This window comes from Phacochoerus africanus, chromosome 4, assembly GCF_016906955.1.
Source record: "Phacochoerus africanus isolate WHEZ1 chromosome 4, ROS_Pafr_v1, whole genome shotgun sequence".
Lineage (NCBI taxonomy): Eukaryota > Metazoa > Chordata > Mammalia > Artiodactyla > Suidae > Phacochoerus > Phacochoerus africanus.
This window is the reverse complement of record NC_062547.1, coordinates 69,034,377-69,051,344: the sequence shown is the minus strand read 5'-3', so window position 1 is coordinate 69,051,344 and position 16,968 is coordinate 69,034,377. Positions and strand designations below refer to the sequence as shown.

General features: G+C 46.5%; 1 protein-coding gene and 1 pseudogene across 4 annotated transcripts; both read left to right on the top strand.

The window, feature by feature from the left end:
* The first annotated feature begins 808 nt into the window (after positions 1-808).
* Positions 809-9,608, top strand: FBXL12 (F-box and leucine rich repeat protein 12). Of its 4 annotated transcripts, none has more exons than XM_047776976.1 (3): positions 809-1,145; positions 1,256-1,362; positions 8,126-9,608. In XM_047776976.1, exon 3 carries the CDS (start codon positions 8,126-8,128, stop codon positions 8,945-8,947), a length of 822 nt encoding a protein of 273 aa, XP_047632932.1. In that variant the 5' UTR covers positions 809-1,145; positions 1,256-1,362; the 3' UTR covers positions 8,948-9,608. The 4 variants fall into 4 exon arrangements, with proteins under 4 accessions (XP_047632932.1, XP_047632931.1, XP_047632933.1 ...); XM_047776975.1 differs by having other exon boundaries at positions 810-1,145; positions 1,256-1,328; XM_047776977.1 differs by lacking the exon at positions 1,256-1,362 and having other exon boundaries at positions 810-1,145.
* Positions 9,609-15,929: 6,321 nt separating this feature from the next.
* On the top strand, positions 15,930-16,209 carry LOC125124675 (60S acidic ribosomal protein P1-like; annotated as a pseudogene).
* Positions 16,210-16,968: the final 759 nt, after the last annotated feature.

The following is a 16,968-nucleotide window of genomic DNA, read 5'->3' as shown; positions in this document are numbered from 1 at the left end:
TGTTTTACTTTGAATTTATTTATGGATAAGTATAAGCATACAGATTATTTAAGTTTTATTCAGGTACAGTTGGTATACCAAATTGCACACATTTAGCATGTACATCTTAATGAGTTTGCATTTCTTTTTGAAAAAGTTTTCAGCATCTCCAATTTCTTGTGTGTATTAAAAACATTTATTGCCATTTGTTGAGTGTGATTTGGCAAAAGCTACTCAGAATTAAACTCCTCATGTCCTTTGACCCATAAGCACAGCTCCTGTTTATTTATCCTATAGAAATAAAAACATAGGAAGTATATTATATATATGTGTGTACATAAACCTGCATACGTATACACATACATACATATGTAACAGAATGCTTAGCTCCAATATTGTTTATGGTAATAGGTCTGGAAGCAACCGGAATACTCATCAATACGGGAATGCTTGAGTAAATTTCACTGCCTTTATGAATTGCAACTTATAAAAATGAGTGCTGTTTACGAGAAGGAAGTCAGTTCAGGTTCTGTGGAGAACCATTTGACACCATCAATAAAAACGAAAAATTCAACACACCTTTTAACAAGCTATTTATAAACAAAACAAAAGCTATTTCACTCTCGCAAATTTACCCTCATGTACATGCATCACAAAGCTCTAAAGCTGAGACCTCTCTCCGCGGAGCCCTCTGCTCTCGGCTCTGGCCTCAATCCCGCCCTCAGGGCTTGTCACCGCCCCAGCCCCGCCTTCTGGGTTCGGCCCTCGTCCCGGCCACGACCCCAGAGTACGGTTTCCCCCCCTTAACCCCGCCCTTGGTTTGCGTCACCGCCTCAGCCCCGCCTTCCCGGCTTAGTCCCAGTTCTCAGCTGCATTTTTGGTTCGGCGTTCAGATCCTCTGCTGCTCTGGCTCCAGTGCCCAGCCACGTCCCCGCAAGAGGAAAGCTGAATCTCTGCTGGCTATCGGAAGCCGCGACCACCTCCGTGCCAGCACCCTCACTTCCCCCACCTCCTTGGTCGCCCCCAGAACGAGTCCCCGAGTCCCTCTGGACGGAAACGGAAATGCGTGTCGGCGGGATGATGGCGACTTTTGCCGACTTGCCGGACTCTGTCCTGTTGGAGATCTTCTCTTACCTCCCGGTCCGGGACCGGATCCGCATCTCCAGGTGCGGCCCCGCCCCGCGGGAGGGAGGGGCCGGGCGGGGGGCATGCTAGGAGGTGCAGACCTGGTCTCCGCGGGGCCGGGGTCGTTCTAACAGCGGGTCCCCTCCCCCAGGGTCTGTCACCGCTGGAAGAGGCTGGTGGACGACCGGTGGCTGTGGCGACATGTCGACCTGACGCTCTACACGGTATGCGGGGCTGGCCGGGAAGGCCTGGGCCTCGGTAGGTTTAGCCTGACCTCAAGGACCACGCCTCCAACCCTTGTTTCGAGCGAGGCTCTCCCAGGTGCTCCCGGCTGCGCCGCCTACTTGCTCAGCTGTGACCTCTGGGCCTCAATTTCCCCATCTCCAAAATAATGGGTATAACCAAGATCGTTTGGGGAAAGGGCTTATTGATGAGTTTTCACGGAGAAGTAATTTTTTGTAGTCAACTTATTTCCAGAAGTAATCTCCTGAAGAGTGCAATCACACCATTTCCACTTTCTTCCGTTGTTTTTTTGTTTGTTTGTTTTTTTGCCTTTTTGTCTTTTTGCCTTTTCTAGAGCCGCTCCTGCGGCAGGTGGAGGTTCCCAGGCTAGGGGTCCAACCGGAGCCATAACCTCCCGCCCACGCCAGAGCCACAGCAACGCCGGATCCCAGCCGCGTCTGCGACCTACACCACAGCTCAGGGCAATGCCGGATCCCCAACCCACTGAGCAAGACCAGGGATTGAACCTGCAACCTCATGGTTCCTAGTCAGATTGTCAACCACTGAGCCACGACGGGAACTCCTGCATTTTATTTTTCTCTTTATTATGAACTATTTTAAATACAAGTGGAAATGTATAGGGGATAATATCTGAAACCATGTACTCACCATCTAGATTTAACCTTTATTAACCTTTGCTTTATTTGCCGCAGATCTTGAGAAACACAAATGTTTATGTATACATATATACATACAACATTTACAGGTTATTTGTTGCACTTTTTGAAACCCTCCACTATTTTTTTTCTTTATTGGTGGTGTGCGGAAGTTCCTGGGCGGTGGATGGAACCTGTACCCCACAGGAGCTACACAAACAACTACAGTGACAATGTTGGATCCTTAACTGCTGAGTCACAAGGGAATTCCGTTTCTAGAGTTTAGGTAACCCTATTCTATTTAGATGATGAAATGCTATTTTACCCCTAACCAGCTTTTTTTTGGTCTTTTTTATGGCTGCACCTGTAGCATATGGAAAATCAAATCAGAGCTGCAGTTGCCGGCCTAAGCCACAGCCACTGCAACTTGGGATCTGAGATGCATCTAGCTCATGGCAACAGATGGATCTTTAACCCACTGAGTGAGGCCAGGGATCCTTCTCTCATCCTCATGGATATCAGTTGGGTTTGTTTCTGCTGAGCCACAATGGGAACTCCCCCCAACCAGCTTTATTCACACATTGCTTTTGAGATAACTGGGACTTGTAAATCTAATTCATTCCTTTTAACCACGCTTAAATGAATATACCACAATTTGTTTATCGACTTTGCTGTTGACAGATGGTTAGATTATTTCCTATTACTAACAGCTTTTTTTTTTTTTTTTTTTTTTTGCTTTTTAGGGCCCCACTGGTGGCATATGGAAATTCCCAGGTTAGGGGTCGAATCAGAGCTGCAGCTGCCACCCTACCCCACAGCAACAGCAACATGTGATCCGAGCTGAGTCTGTGACCTACACCGCAACTCACAGCAATGCTGGATACCCAAACCACTGAATGAGGCCAGGGATTAAACCTGCATCCTCATGGACACTAGTTAGATTCATTTTGCTGCACCACAAGGGGAACTCCACAAACAGCTTTATAAGTTCACAAATTGTCTCTTTACTATGTGTATGAATCACCTATGGGGATCTTGTTAAAATGCAGATTCTGATTCAGTGGCCTGGAGTAGGGCCTTAGGTTCTGAATTTCTCACAACTTCCCAGGTGTTACTAATGCTGCTGGTTCTTGTTGCACAAGAATGTCCTTTTGTCTATCTTCTTGTGTCCAGGTACCATTTACTCTTAAACCTGGAAGAGCAGTTTATAAGATGTAGGGTCCTTTATATTTTTTCGTTTTCAGTTTTTCATCTGCAATTCCAAAATCAAAAAGCCAGCAAAGTGAAAAGTTTTCTGTAAGCTTGGCACAAATTCATTTGGTGGCAAAACCTTATATGAATTAGTGTAAGGCTATTCTTGTCTTTTCCCTTAAACTACGTAGAATAAAAAGACATATGAAAGGATTAGGTTGCTATGGAGGTGCGGGTTTTGTTCCAGGCACAGTGGGTTAAAGGATCTGGCATTGCCAAAGCTACGGCTCGGATTCAGTTCCTGGCCTGGGAACTTCTGTATTTCACAGGCGCAGCCATTTAAAAAAGATCATGTTATATTGAAAAATATTAATCTGATAATAAAGTGCTGCCCTTGACATTTGTACCATGTTAATTCTGAATTCTGAAATCTGTCTCCAGGAGTTCTGGATAAGGTATCGTGGCCTTGTAGAGAAATTATTTTTATTGAAATCACCTTTTAAAAAATGATAATTTATTTTTACTATTTTATTATGAAAAATTTCAAACATATATAAAAGTTGAAAGAATAGTTCCTGTCATGGTTCAGTGGTAACGAACCTAACTAGTATCAATGAGGATGTGGATTCGATGCCTGGTCCCGCTCAGGTTAATGATCTAGTGCCTTGAGCTTTGGTGAAGGTCGAAGACGAGGCTTGGATCCTGAATTGCTGTGGCTGGGCTGTGGCATAGGCTGGAAGCTGCAGTTCCGGTTAGACCCCTAGCCTGGGAACTTCCATATGCTGAGGGTAGGGTGTAGCCTTTAAAAGACCAAAAAAAAAAAAAAAAGAATAGTACAAAGATCACGGAGTTGCCCACCATTAATATTCACCTTCATTTGTTTTTATCATCTGTTGATCCATCCATCCCTCTTTCCATCCATCAATCCATTTTACTTTTATTTTTAATTTTATTTGTTTATTTTTGGCTGCACACATGGCAGGTGGGAGTTCCTGGGCTAGGGATTGAACTCATGCCACAGCAGTAACCAGAACTACAGCAGTGACAACACCAGATCCTTAACCCACTGGGCCAGCAGGGAACTCCCCATTTTCTTTTCTCTTCTTTTTTCTTTTTCTTTTTATGGCTGTACCCCAACATATGGAAGTTCCTGGGCCAGTTATCAGATTTGAGCTATAGTTTCGACCTACTCCACAACTGCAGCAATGCAGAATCCTTAACACACTGCCTGGTGGGGATTGAACCTGCGTCGCAGTGCTCCAGAGATGCAGCTGATTAGGTTGGGCCACAGTGGGAACTCCACTTTACTTTTTAAAACATTTAAATTTTTTTTGCTTTTTTTTGCCTCTTTTTTTGTTTTGTTTTTTTAGGGCCCCACCGGCAGCACATGGTGGTTCCCAGGCTAGGGGTCTAATCGGAGCTGTAGCTGCCAGGCTACCTCAGAGCCACAGCAACGTGGGATCCTTAATCCACTGAGCAAGGCCAGGGATCGAACCCGCAACCTCATGGTTCCTAGTCAGATTCATTTCCGCTGCACCACGACAGGAACTCCCAATTTTTTGCTTTTTAGGGCCACACCCGTGGCATATGGAATTTCCCAGGCTAGGGGTCAAATTGGAACTGCTGCTGCTGGCCTACACCGCAGCCATAGTAATGCAGGATACAAGTTGCGTTTTCGACTTACATCACAGCTCAAGGACAATGCTGGATCCCTGACCCACTGAGCAAGGCCAGGGATGGAATCTGCATCCTCATGGATACTAGTTGGATTCATTTTCACTGCAACACAGGGGAAACGCCACCATTTTATTTTTAAAATGCACTTTAAAATAAGTTGCAGACAAGAGTCCACTTCATCCCTAAACACTTTAGCACACATAATAGAGATTAACTAGAAGGTTTGTTTTACATTTTTCTTTCTGAGGTACAATTTTTAAAAATCACAAATCATGAATAATTCTTGTAAAAAAGTTGACACACTGTAACAATGTATGGTGAAATGGATAAAGGATCGGGCATTGCAGCAGCTGCAGCCTAGGTTGCAGCTCTGGCTCAGATTTGATCCCTGGCTGGAGAACTTCATATGCCCTGGGGCAGCCAAAAAAGAAACCACCCCAAAAACCAAAATCAAAAAACCAAAGAATTAGTTTAAAAAAATATTAAGTGGAGGGTGGGGGCAAAAAAATTCACGCAAAACATTCAAAATGTACAAAGTAGTGAAAATTGGAAAGTAAAGTCTCTCTTTACCTCTGTCACCCAAGTCAACTTCTTCCCCAGGGAGGCAGCAGGTGCTCCTATAATCTTAAAAACAAAACGGGGGTGGGTGGGTGGGGTATAAATTAGGAGTTTGGGATTAACATATACACACTGCTATATATATAAAATAGATAACCGATAAGAACCTATTGTATAGCACAAGAAACTTTATTCAATATCTTATAATTACTTTGAATGGAAAAGAATCTGAAAAATAATAGACTTTTTAATATGCATAACAGAATCACTTTGCTGTACACCCGGAACTAACACAACATTGTAAATCATACTTCAGTTAAAAAAATAAATAAAAGAGGGAATGAAATAGGGAGTTCCCGTTGTGGCGCAGTGGTTAATGAATCCGACTAGGAACCATGAGGTTGCGGGTTCGATCCCTGCCCTTGCTCAGTGGGTCAAGGTTCCGGCGTTGCCGTGAGCTGTGGTGTAGGTCTCAGATGCGGCTCGGATCCTGCGTTGCTGTGGCTCTGGTGTAGGCCAGTGGCTACAGCTCCGATTCGACGCCTAGCCCGGGAACCTCCATATGCCGCAGGAGCGGTTCAAGAAATGGCAAAAAAAAAGAGGGAATGAAATAAAACATACACATACATACATACACACTAAGGGGGAACAAAAACACAGATGCCAGTGGGTGTCCACATTTTAATTTTCAGTGGAAACCACCAGATCGCATTACAAATTAGTGAGACCAAGTCCCAACCGCAGGACCAGATACCTGCTTTGCCACATCCTGGCCAATGTTTGATGTTATAAAACTTAAAGGATTTGCTCATTTGTCCTTTTACCAGTAAAGGTGATTCATTCTCTGGCTTTGTGGCCATTTAAAATTTTTCCAAAAAAAAAAAAAAAGAAAGAAATTGGAGTTCCCGTCATGGCTCAGTGGTTAACGAATCTGACTAGGAACCATGAGGTTGTGGGTTCGATCCCTGGCCTTGCTCAGTGGGTTAAGGATCTGGCATTGCCATGAGCTGTGGTATAGGTTGCAGACGTGGCTTGGATCCCGTGTTGCTGTGGCTCTGATTAGACCCCTAGCCTGGGAACCTCCATATGCCATGGGAGTGGGCCCCAGAAAAGGCAAAAAGGCAAAAAGACAAAAAGACCAAAAAAAAAAAAAAAAATTGAGTTCCCGTTTCGAGGCAGTGGAAAGGAATCTGACTAGCATCCATGAGGACGCAGGTTTGATCCCTGGCCTCACTCAGTGGGTTAAGGATCCTGTGTTGCTGTGAGCTGTAGTGTATGTCACAGATGTGGCTCAGATCCCGAGTTGCTGTGGTTGTGATATAGGCCAGCAACTGCAGCTCTGATTTTACCCCTAGCCTGGGAACCTCCATATGTTTTAGGTGTGCCCTAAAAAGGCAAAAAAAAAAAAAAAAAATTTCCCAGTGGTGGTTTCTACCCAGGTGAGTTACTTTTAGTGGCCAATATTTCTAGTGAGTCCCTTTCCCTCCACCCACACTTGCAAGTCTAAATTTGATCAGGAAGATTTGATTCCTCTATCAAAAGTAATCAACAGATTTTATGGTATGCATTGTCTTTTTTTTTTTTAAAGGTAAAATGTATATATAGTGAAATGCACAGGATATCATTTAGTTATAGTTTGTTTTCTTTTGCTTTTTTTTAGGGCCACACCTGCAGCATATGGAAGTTCCCACACTAGGGATCAAATCGGAGCTGCAGCTGCTGGCCTACATCACAACCACAACAACTCGGGATCTGAGCCATGTCTGTGACCTACACCACAGCTCACGGCAACACCAGATCCTTGACCCAGTGAGTGGGGCCAGGGATCAAACCCACATCCTCATCCTCAGGTTCGTTCCTGCTGAGCCACAACGGAAACTCTATAATTTGTTTTCTACTAAGTTTAACTTCCCAGGGTTAATTTTTGCAGCTTTCACTGTTACCAGGCTGCTTTTTTGTTTGTTTGTTTGTTTTCCTTTTTTGGCAGCTCAGAAGCGCATGGAAGTTCCCAGGCCAGGGATCAGATCCGAGCTGCAGTTTTGACCTACTTACATCACAGCTGTGGCAATGCTGGATCTTTTACCCACTGTGCTGTCCTGGGGTCCTATGTCCTGGTGCTGAAGAGACGACGCTGATTCCCTTGAGCCACAGTGGGAACACCAATTTTTTCTTTTTTTTTAAAACCTAGATCAAACTTACCCTGGACAGTTTTAGGCTTTCTCAGTTTTCTGTTGCTTATTTCTATGGGAATCATTAGAAGGAGATAAAAAATACTGCTGGGTCACTTGGCTTTCTTCCTTACTCCAGGAGGTAATGAGAATCCACTCTCTTTCTAGAGACAGATATGTTATGATATCTTTCTACCAATTTTTTTTCCCCCTTTTGGCTGTGCCCATGGCAAGGAAAAGTTCCTGGGCCAGCACTGGAACCAGCGCCACAACAGTAACCAGAGCCACAGCAGTGACAACGCCGGATGCTTAACTCTGCCAGGCTACCAGGGAACTCTATGCCAATGTTTTTTATTCAAACCTAGAGGTCAGAATATTCCAGGCTAAGTCATCCTGTTATTCCTGGGGAGGCATCTGTTTGGCTGAGGCTGGCAAGGGAAGGACAAAATTCCTGCCAGATCACCAGAACCCCAGCTGGGACTTGTCTGTCTCCAGGCAGGTGGGGGGCTTGGAAGATGCCCCAGTTATCCCCATCTCTACCTCTTACAGATGCGGCCAAAAGTCATGTGGCATCTCCTTCGCCGGTACATGGCCTCCCGGCTCCATTCCCTGCGGATGGGTGGCTACCTGTTCTCAGGCTCCCAGGCTCCCCAGCTGTCCCCTGCCCTGATGAGAGCCCTGGGCCAGAAGTGCCCCAACCTGAAGCGCCTCTGCCTACATGTGGCCAACCTGAGCATGGTGCCCATCACCAGCCTGCCCAGCACCCTGAGGACCCTGGAGTTGCACAGCTGTGAAATCTCCATGGCCTGGCTCCTGAAAGAGCAGGACCCTACTGTGCTGCCCCTGCTTGAGTGCATTGTGCTGGACCGCGTCCCCGCCTTCCGAGACGAGCACCTGCAGGGCCTGACGCGCTTCCGGGCCCTGCGCTCTCTAGTGCTAGGTGGCACCTACCGTGTGACTGAGACGGGGCTAGATATGGGCCTGCAGGAGCTGAGCTACCTGCAGAGGCTGGAGGTGCTGGGCTGCACCCTCTCGGCCGACAGCACCCTCCTGGCCATCAGCCGCCACCTCCGAGATGTGCGGAAGATCCGGCTGACCGTGAGGGGCCTCTCTGCCCCCGGCCTGGCGGTCCTGGAGGGCATGCCAGCCCTGGAGAGTCTCTGCCTGCTGGGGCCGCTCATCACCCCGGAAATGCCGACCCCGGCTGAAATTCTCTCCTCCTGCCTCACCATGCCCAAGCTCAGGGTCCTTGAGCTTCAGGGACTAGGCTGGGAGGGTCAGGAGGCCGAGAAGATCCTGTGTAAGGGACTGCCCCACTGTATGGTCATCGTCAGGGCCTGCCCCAAAGAGTCCATGGACTGGTGGATGTGACTGCACTACCCTGTCCCTGGGACCCCTCTCAGCTTTTCTTAATGAGCCCCAGACCCTCTGAGTAGCACCTCGTGGTGGCAGCTAATCAGGCTGGAGAGGCCTGAAAGCCACAGGTAGAGAGAACCCAGACCTTGGCACCCTCAGATCGTTGGAATCATTTGCCAGCTGCGTGGCCTCTGTGACATCAGCCAGCCTCTCGGAGGCCCGGTCCTCACATCCAGAAATGAGGAAGACCATAGCTACCTCATGGTTATGTTGCTAAGCCTTACTCTTGATCAGCCTTGGGCTTTGAGGAGGCCCTCCATGAAGGGCTGTTCTCAGGAACAGGATGGATACAGAAGGGTGGCCTAGGAGTCAGGGAGGCCTGAGGGCCCAAGGCCCCTTAGGAAGCCTGGAAGGGCAGTCTATGCACAAGCACCCACACACTGACACACTATAGACATGCCGACACGCCACTAACACGCTGACACGCCATCGATAGAACTACACTTGCACGCAGGAGACACGGAGACAAGGGAAGGTGCACCTCATGCTTTGATAATCAGAATGTTAATAATGGATCTAAGTTGTACTTTCTGTATTTTGTATTCAAACTTTTCCAAGTTTTCCCCGTTATATATTACTATGCTATTAAAGAAAAATAATCGTGTTTTTCAAAAAAGCTTTCAGTTTATTCATTCAACAAAGGTTTCTCAAGCCCCTGCTATTTTGCAGGAACTATTCTAGGTCCTGGGGCCACAGTAATGAACAAAATGCCACAAAGAAGGCAGAATGATAAACAAGGGAAAAGCTCTGTGATAATAAGCCAGGGCCACGTGATGGAGGCATGTGTCTAGTTGAGTGGGCAGGGTGAGCCTGTCTGAGCCCTGACCTGAGAAGTGATGAGAAACCAGCCCTGAGAAGCCCTTGGGAAGACAGAAAAGGTAAAGGCCTAAGATGGGCATGAGCTTGGCATCTTCCAGGGACAAGAAGAAAGTCCAAAAGGGTGAGCAATAGAAAGTGAATCAGAGGAGTTCCCGTTGTGGCTCAGTGGGTTAAGAATCCAACTAGGGAGTTCCCATCGTGGCGCAGTGGTTAACGAATCCAACTAGGAACCATGAGGTTGCGGGTTCGGTCCCTGCCCTTGCTCAGTGGGTTAATGATCCGGCGTTGCCGTGAGCTGTGGTGTAGGTTGCAGACGCGGCTCGGATCCTGCGTTGCTGTGGCTCTGGCGTAGGCCGGCGGCTACAGCTCCGATTGGACCCCTAGCCTGGGAACCTCCATATGCCGCGGGAGCGGCCCAAGAGATAGTAAAAAGACAAAAAAAAAAAAAAAAAGAATCCAACTAGTATCCATGAGGATATGGGTTGGATCCCTGGCCTCTCTGAGTGGGTTAAGGATCCGATGTTGCCATGAGCTGTAGCGTAGGTCAAAGATGTAACTCGGGCTCTGGTGGTGCTGTGGCTGTAGTATAGGCCGGTGGCTGCCACTCTGATTTGACCCCTAGCCTGGGAACTTCCATATGCCAAGGGTGCTGCCCTAAAATAAAAAGAAAATAAAAAAGCAGTGGATCAGATAATTCTGGATGGCCTCACAGGTGGCTTTGGTTGTGGGGGTTCAATAAGTAGCACCTCCTCTTCCTGCCTTCTGAGTCTGAGCCACTTGAAAGATGCAGGTGGCAGACTGCTGGTGATCCTGAGCACCCACCCATGAAACAGGCATTACTTTTGATCTAAGCTCAGTAGGTTGGGGGCATGTGGCCCAGTGGGCTCACCACCTGCCTGCCGGCTCAGCTTCCCTGCATTGTGGTGGGTAGAGCACAGGGAGAGGAAGGGGGCTGAGATGGGTACCCAAGTTCCTTCTAACAAATTCACCCATCAGAGAGGACCTAGATGTTTCATGCTTTCCCTACTGGGGCGTCCATTAGCAATTCCTTCCCCATCTGGCCATATGAAGACCAGGGTGTGAGGGCTTCCCTGATGTGGCCATGACTCATGTCTGCTTGTCTAAACCTAGCAGCTCCAGCCCAGAGCATCCAGGAAACTGGATTGATCCAAGCTGGGGTGTGAACACTGGGAACGTGTAGGGCAGGGAAATGAGATCTGTTATGTTGGTGCGGGGTGTCTAGAGATCTGGCATCTATTGTGGGGTGTATGATCGAAGGGTGGGCACCAGCCCTGTCCTGGACTCTGCTGGTGGCCCTGGAGATGGGCTGCAGATGCAATTTCCTTCCTGGAGTTCCCATTGTGGCTCAGCCGGTTAAGAACCTGACTAGTATCCATGAAGATGCAGGTTCGATCTCTGGCCTCGCTCAGTGGGTTGAGGATCTGTTGTTGCCGCAAGCTGTGTCATAGGTCGCAGATGTAGCTTGGATCTGGCATTGCTGTGGATGTGGCATAGCTGGCAGCTGCACCTCTGATTCTGCCCTTAGCCTGGGAACTTCCATATGCTGCAGGTGCGGCCCTGAAAAGAGAAAAAAGAAGAAGAAAAGAGATTTCTTTCCTTTCTCTCCCTCCCTGCATTTCCAGTGGGGATTGAGTAACAGACATAGAGTTAAAGGTAGCGTGATGCACACGGAAATGTTTAACTGTCAGTGTTGGCAGGTGGTGATGGGGGAAGTCCTGGTTCACAGTGTCTGTGGCAAGTGCAGATTTCTGGGGTGTAAATACCCTCACCACAGCTGGTTTCAAGCCACCAGCAGTTTAACAACTGGCCCAAGAAATGTGTGAACATTTAGCAATCGGCTCCCCTGCCCTGGTGTGAGCTGGCTAGGTGTTAGGGTTAGGGTTAGGGTTAGGATTACGGTTAGATGTGTCTTTCTCCCAGGCTCACCCTGTGGAGGACACACTCTGCTTTTGTGTCCCCTCCCCAGGGCTTAGCTCTAAGGGCTGATGGGGTTATGGGACATCAGACAGAGCTCCTCCCTTCTTGGGATTTCCCCTATCCCTAACTAGTGCCTTCTCCCAAATAAGGAGTTGGGGGCTTAAGGCTACCCTCTGTTTTAAAAGGTACCTGGGAGTTCCCACTGTGGTGCAGTGGGTTAAGGATCTGGTGTTGCTGCAGCTGTGATGTAGGTTGTAATCTCTGGCCTGAGAAATTCAATGTGCTGTAGGTGCAGCCGAAAAAGAAAAAATTTAAAAGATAAAAAAGTAAAACGGGGAGTTCCCGTCGTGGCGCAGTGGTTAACGAATCCAACTAAGAACCATGCGGTTGCGGGTTCGATCCCTGGCCTTGCTTAGTGGGTTAAGGATCCGGCGTTGCCGTGAGCTGTGGTGTAGGTCGTAGACGCGGCTCGGATCCCGTGTTGCTGTGGCTCTGGCGTAGGCTTGCCAGCTACAGCTCCGATTGGACCCCTAGTCTGGGAACCTCCATATACCGCGGGAGCAGCCCAAGAAATGGCAAAAAGACAAAAAAAAAAAAAGTAAAACGTACTGGAATTTATTTTCATCGAGTATAGTAAGGTGACAGACATGGAGACAACTGTTGTATGGCCGTTAGCATAACTAATGCCATCTTGGGCTCTTTGAGTTCCTCCTGTCCTTCTGCCAACCCTCCCCAGGACCGTGCTGTGCGGTAAATCACTTCTCCGTCGTCAAGAGCTGTGTAGTTAACAGGTATTGTTTAATAAGCAATTACTAGGATCAGGCAGCCTCTATGCTCGGTTAGTTCCCAAACAATGATGAAAACCTTTGCTGCTAATGTCTTCCCGGCGCCCACAAAAGGAGTTACCCATTTATAAATCTTGACTTAGGAATGCACATCCTGTTTCCAAGCAGCTTCCCCCACACCCTAGGTTAACTGTAAATTGTCCCTGTGGCCCCTGGTGGTGGGGTGCAGAAGGCAGCTGCAAATGCTTACAGACTGCTGTCCACCTGATCCTACCCTGTGAGCAAGTTACCCTGTAACAAACTGATCCATCGATTATATGGTGCAGCCTGCCTTGTTTTTTGCTCTCAAGATGCCTACTCATTTCGGTGGTCACTTTTCGTTCTCTCCATCCTCCAGTAGCTGACTTTTAAAGAAGGTCTTCTTGCTTACAATTCCCAAGCAGAAGGGGTAATGCCTCACCACGCAGGGCCGCATGAGGAGGCACCAGGATTGGTCAGAAGGAGTGAGGGGAAAGCATGGGCCAGAACCTTTATTATTTGTTTTTTAAGAAAGAATGGGTGAGGCAGGGGAAGCTAATAGAGCAAGCTTAGAATTGGATAATTTCAGAGAGTTCCCATTGTGGCACTGCAGAAATGAATCCAGCTAGCATTCATGAGGATGAGGGTTCGATCCCTGGCCTCACCCAGTGGGTTAAATGATCTGGTGTTGTTGTGGCTGTGGTGTAGGCCTGCAGCTGCAGCTCTGATTCGACCCCTAGCCTGTAGCCCGGAAAATTCCATATGCAGAGGGTGCAGCCTTAAAAAGACCAAAAACAAAACAAAACAAAACGAAAAAAAGGGATTAATATCGGAAGGTTTAAAGTTCTAGAGGAGGTCCCTGTTGCCTGTTAACTGAATCCTGGGCTGATTTAGTTCCAGGGGAATATTGGTTCAGAGTGCCAGAGTTAGAAAAAGGAGGTGTTTAGATTGGCTTGTTTACATATGAAAGGTGGGCTCCCAAGAAAGTAGTTTGCTATCTCTAAGAACTAGCTAAGCCTGGGAGGAGTGGTCCTTCCCCAGGCTTGCAAAGACCTAAGAAAATAAAAAAATGATTAAAACACAATGAACTAAAAGGGTAGTCACAATAGCTGGACTTTTTAATTTAATTTTATTTTTTAGGACCGAAACTGCAGCATATGGAAGATGCCAGGCTAGGGGTCCAATCCGAGCTGCAGCTGCTGGCCTGCACCACAGCCATAACTACACCAGATCTGAGCCACCTCTGTGGACCTACACCACAGCTCATGGCAACACTGGAGCCTTAATTCACTGAGTGGGGCCAGGCATCAAACCAGCATCCTCATGGTTACCAGTCATGTTTATAATCCACTAAGTCACAACAGGAACTCCTAGCTGACATTTATTGAGTGCTTATTATGTGTCCAGCACTGGGCTTAGTCCTTCATGTATAGACTCCTATTAGCAGCCAGTGAGCAAGGCAACTGAGGCCCAGAGAAGTCAAGTTGTCCAAAGCCACATGAGCAGTAAAGTAGCAGAACCTGAATCATCTTATTCCATGATCTTAACCATGATGTGATGTTGCTTTGTTGACAGGTAATAGTGTCTGAAAGGATAGCTCAGTAACTCGGCAATACTAGACAAAAAAGATTTTTTTTTTAGTTTAATGAGGCATAATTAAACACAAACCACGTGTTTAAGTAATTTGATGACTTTTGACATGTGTATACTCATGAAACCATCACCACAATCAAGATAATGAACATCACCCCCAAAAGTTTCCCCGTAGCCCCAAGTAACCCTCCCTCCATTCCTGTCCCCAGGCAACCATGATCTCCATTCTGTCACTATAGATTGCTTCGTTTTTCCTAGAATCGTATGTAAATAGAATAATATAGTGTGTTCCTATGTGGTGTTCCAGGGGGTTTTGTTTCTCTCATCCAGCATGAAAATTCTGAGATTCATCCAGATTATGGCAGGAATCAATAATTTGTTCCATCATATGGCTATATACAATTTGTTATCCATTCACTGGTTATTTGCAGTAAATGTATAATTTTTGGTTAAAAGGAAATTTCCCTGATGTTTAAAGTAACACTTGCTTGCAAAGAATATTAACATTGTATTTGCAGCATATGGAAGTTCTTAGGCTAGGGGTCAAATTGGAGCTGCACGTGCCGGCCTATCACGTGCCGGCCTATGCCACTGCCACAGCCACAGCCACGCCAGATCTGAGCCTTGTTTGCAACCTACACAGCAGCTTGCAGCAACGTCAGGTCCTTAACCCACTGAATGAGGCCAGGGATCAAACCTGCATCCTCATGGATACTAGTCCGGTTCTTAACCCGCTGAACCACAATGGGAAAGCCAGTCTATAATCTTCTAACATTTTTTTTGTCTTGTCGACTGAAAAAAAAAAAAAAAACCACACCAGGTGAGAGTCATGAATTAAGTTTTATTTGGCGCAAAATGAGAACTTTACCCATGAGACAGCCTCTCAGTTCCCAAGAGGTGGGCAGGGAGGGAGGTCAGTACCTGTGTGATTTTAGTGAAGGGGGTTACTGCAAACAAGCACACATTTTAGTAGAAGTTTGCTGCTAGTCATAAGGAGTAGATGTCTCCATTAATGACATTAACGTTTGTCTTTTTATAAAAAATTTTTTTTTTATGGAGGAGTTCCTGCTGTGGCTCAGCGGAAACGAATCTGACTAGCATCCATGAGGATGCAAGTTTGATCCCTGGCCTTGCTCAGTGGGTTAAGGATCTGGCGTTGCTGTGAGCTGTGGTGTAGGTTGCAGATGCGGCTTGGATCCCGAGTTGCTTTGGCTGTGGCATAGGCTGGCAGCTGTAGGTTTGATTCGACCCCTAGCCTGGGAACCTCCATAGGCTAAAAAAGAAAAAAAGAAATTATTATAGTTGATTTACAATGTTCTGCCAATTTCTGCTGTACAGCAAAGTGACCCAGTTATACATATATATACATTCTTTTTCTCACATTATCCTCCATCATGTTCCATCACAAATGATTAGATGTGGTTCTCTGTGCTATACAGCAGGATCTCATTGCCTATCCACACCAAGTGCAATACTTTGCATCTGCTAACCCCAAACTCCCAGTCCATCCCACTCCCTTCCCTTTCTCCTTGGCAACCACAAGTCTGTTCTCCATGTCCATGAGTTTGTTTCTTTTCTGTGGAAAGGTCCATTTGTGCCATAAATTAGATTCCAGACATAAGTGATATCATATGCTATTTGTCTTTCTCTTTCTGACTTAATTCACTTAGTATGAGAATCTCTAGTTCCATCCATGTTGTTGGAAATGGCATTATTTTGTTCTTTTTTTTATGGCTGAGTAGTAAACGCTTTTCTAAATAGGAGGAGATGCATGGCCTCAATCAATGCTTGCCTGCATCTACCCTGCTCTCATCCTGCACAACAATGAGGTGAAGGTCACGGAGGATAAGATCAATGCCCTGATTAAAGCAACTAGTGTAAAGGTTGAGCCTTTCTGGCCAGGCTTATTTGCAAGGACTCTGGCCAATGTCAACATCAGGGATCTAGGAGGTCCTGTTCCCTTCTCCACTGCTGCCCCAGCTGGGAGAAGAAAGTGGGAGCAAAGAGAGAAGAATCTGAGGCGAAGAATCTGGTGGTGATATGGGCTTTGGTCTTTTCTTCTAAACCTCTATAACACAGTCAATAATAAAAAGCTGGAATTCCCGTTGTGGCTCAGTGGGTTAAGAATGCAACTAGTAACCATGATGTGGGTTCCATCCCTGACCTCGATCAGTGGGTTAAGGATCTAGCATTGCCACAAGCTACAGTGTCCGTCTCAGATGAGGCTCAGATCTTGTATCACTGTGGCTGTGGTGTAGGCCGGCAGCTGTAGTTCCAGTTCAACTCCTAGCCTGGAAACTTCTATCTGCTGCCCTTAAAAAAAAAAAAAAAAAAAAAAAAAAAAGAGGAGATGGAAGAATTTGGGCTCAAAAAGTTTTCTCTTGAAAATATCTAACCTTCTGAAGACCTGTTCTGCCAGTTTTTCTCCCAGAGCACAGAGTGTCTCATTCCTGCCCAGAACCCTTTTAAGGGTGTGTTGAAGGTCAGTCAGACCCTGCAGTGGCTAGGGACTTCTTTCTAGAACTAGATGGCAGGCAACAACTTTTAGATGGCTATCTATTATTGGGATTTAAAAAGAAATTTTTTTATTACAGTTGATTTACAATGTCCTGTCAATTTCTGCTGTATAGCAAAGTGCATTATCCTGCATCATGTTCCATTACAAATGTTTAGATATAATTCCCTGTGCTATACAGCAGGTATTGTTGGGATTTTGAACAACAACAACAAAAAAATCATTGGCATCTCTTCATTTCCCTTCTGAGTTTGAGACCAGTCACAGGAACCAGCGATAAAGAAAAAACATTGGCTTCGTGTTGGATA

Bases quoted from the DNA above. Each gene is read 5' to 3' on its own strand.
- FBXL12 (XM_047776975.1), top strand. From the start codon at position 1,042: ATGCGTGTCGGCGGGATGATGGCGACTTTTGCCGACTTGCCGGACTCT. The intron at 1,146-1,255 runs GTGCGGCCCCGC...CCCCTCCCCCAG, and splicing joins GACCGGATCCGCATCTCCAG to GGTCTGTCACCGCTGGAAGA. The intron at 1,329-8,125 runs GTATGCGGGGCT...TACCTCTTACAG, and splicing joins TCGACCTGACGCTCTACACG to ATGCGGCCAAAAGTCATGTG.